General features: G+C 36.6%; 1 protein-coding gene across 1 annotated transcript in view; it reads right to left on the bottom strand.

The window, feature by feature from the left end:
- Positions 1–576, bottom strand: part of LOC119591191 (splicing factor 3B subunit 2-like) — a gene marked incomplete in the record, with an annotated part of 8,760 nt that overhangs the window by 1,925 nt on the left and 6,259 nt on the right. Inside the window, 1 exon segment of the mRNA XM_037939903.1 lies at positions 1–141. Within this exon segment, the coding sequence (XP_037795831.1) occupies positions 1–141 (141 nt within the window).

The raw sequence follows: 576 nt of genomic DNA, 5'->3' as shown, positions 1-576 counted from the left end.
ATACCCAGTTGGAATAAAAGAGGGCTGGGTTTTGGCCACAGGTACAGGGGGACGGGGCTGAGGTGGAAGGCTCTCCAGCTCATCCATGCCAGCCAGCCCTTCTCTCTCAACCTTCTCCACATCTTCTGGATTTACACCCACCTGGAAAAAATTTTTTAAATAATTTCTATTACATTTTCTTTTGGTATTTTCCTTTTACTTACAAGTGGAAGACTACATAAAAAAACAAGTTTTGGATAAATGTTTCTACTTCTGTAACATGCCTTTCTTAAATAGGAAATGCTGTTCTCATATAATCAATGATAATATCTACACTATGACCTTCAAAACAACAAAAGCTTGAGTTAGATGAAAAAACAAAGAAAAATATATAATATAACCATCCCCCACCCCCACACATACAAACTCACTCCCACTCCCATCCTCACAGAGTAGATATGAGATCCATTACACATGCTGTATAGGCAAAATCTGCATTTTAAAAAGATCCCTAAGCATTAATTTTCTCTCAAGACTCTCCTCAAAGAACTGAAACTAGAATGTTTATACTCATAAACTCAACTTTTTCATCATTAA

Source organism: Penaeus monodon, chromosome 28 (assembly GCF_015228065.2).
Source record: "Penaeus monodon isolate SGIC_2016 chromosome 28, NSTDA_Pmon_1, whole genome shotgun sequence".
NCBI lineage: Eukaryota > Metazoa > Arthropoda > Malacostraca > Decapoda > Penaeidae > Penaeus > Penaeus monodon.
The sequence above is the reverse complement of the archived record's forward strand: the minus strand, read 5'-3'. Positions and strand labels throughout refer to the sequence as shown.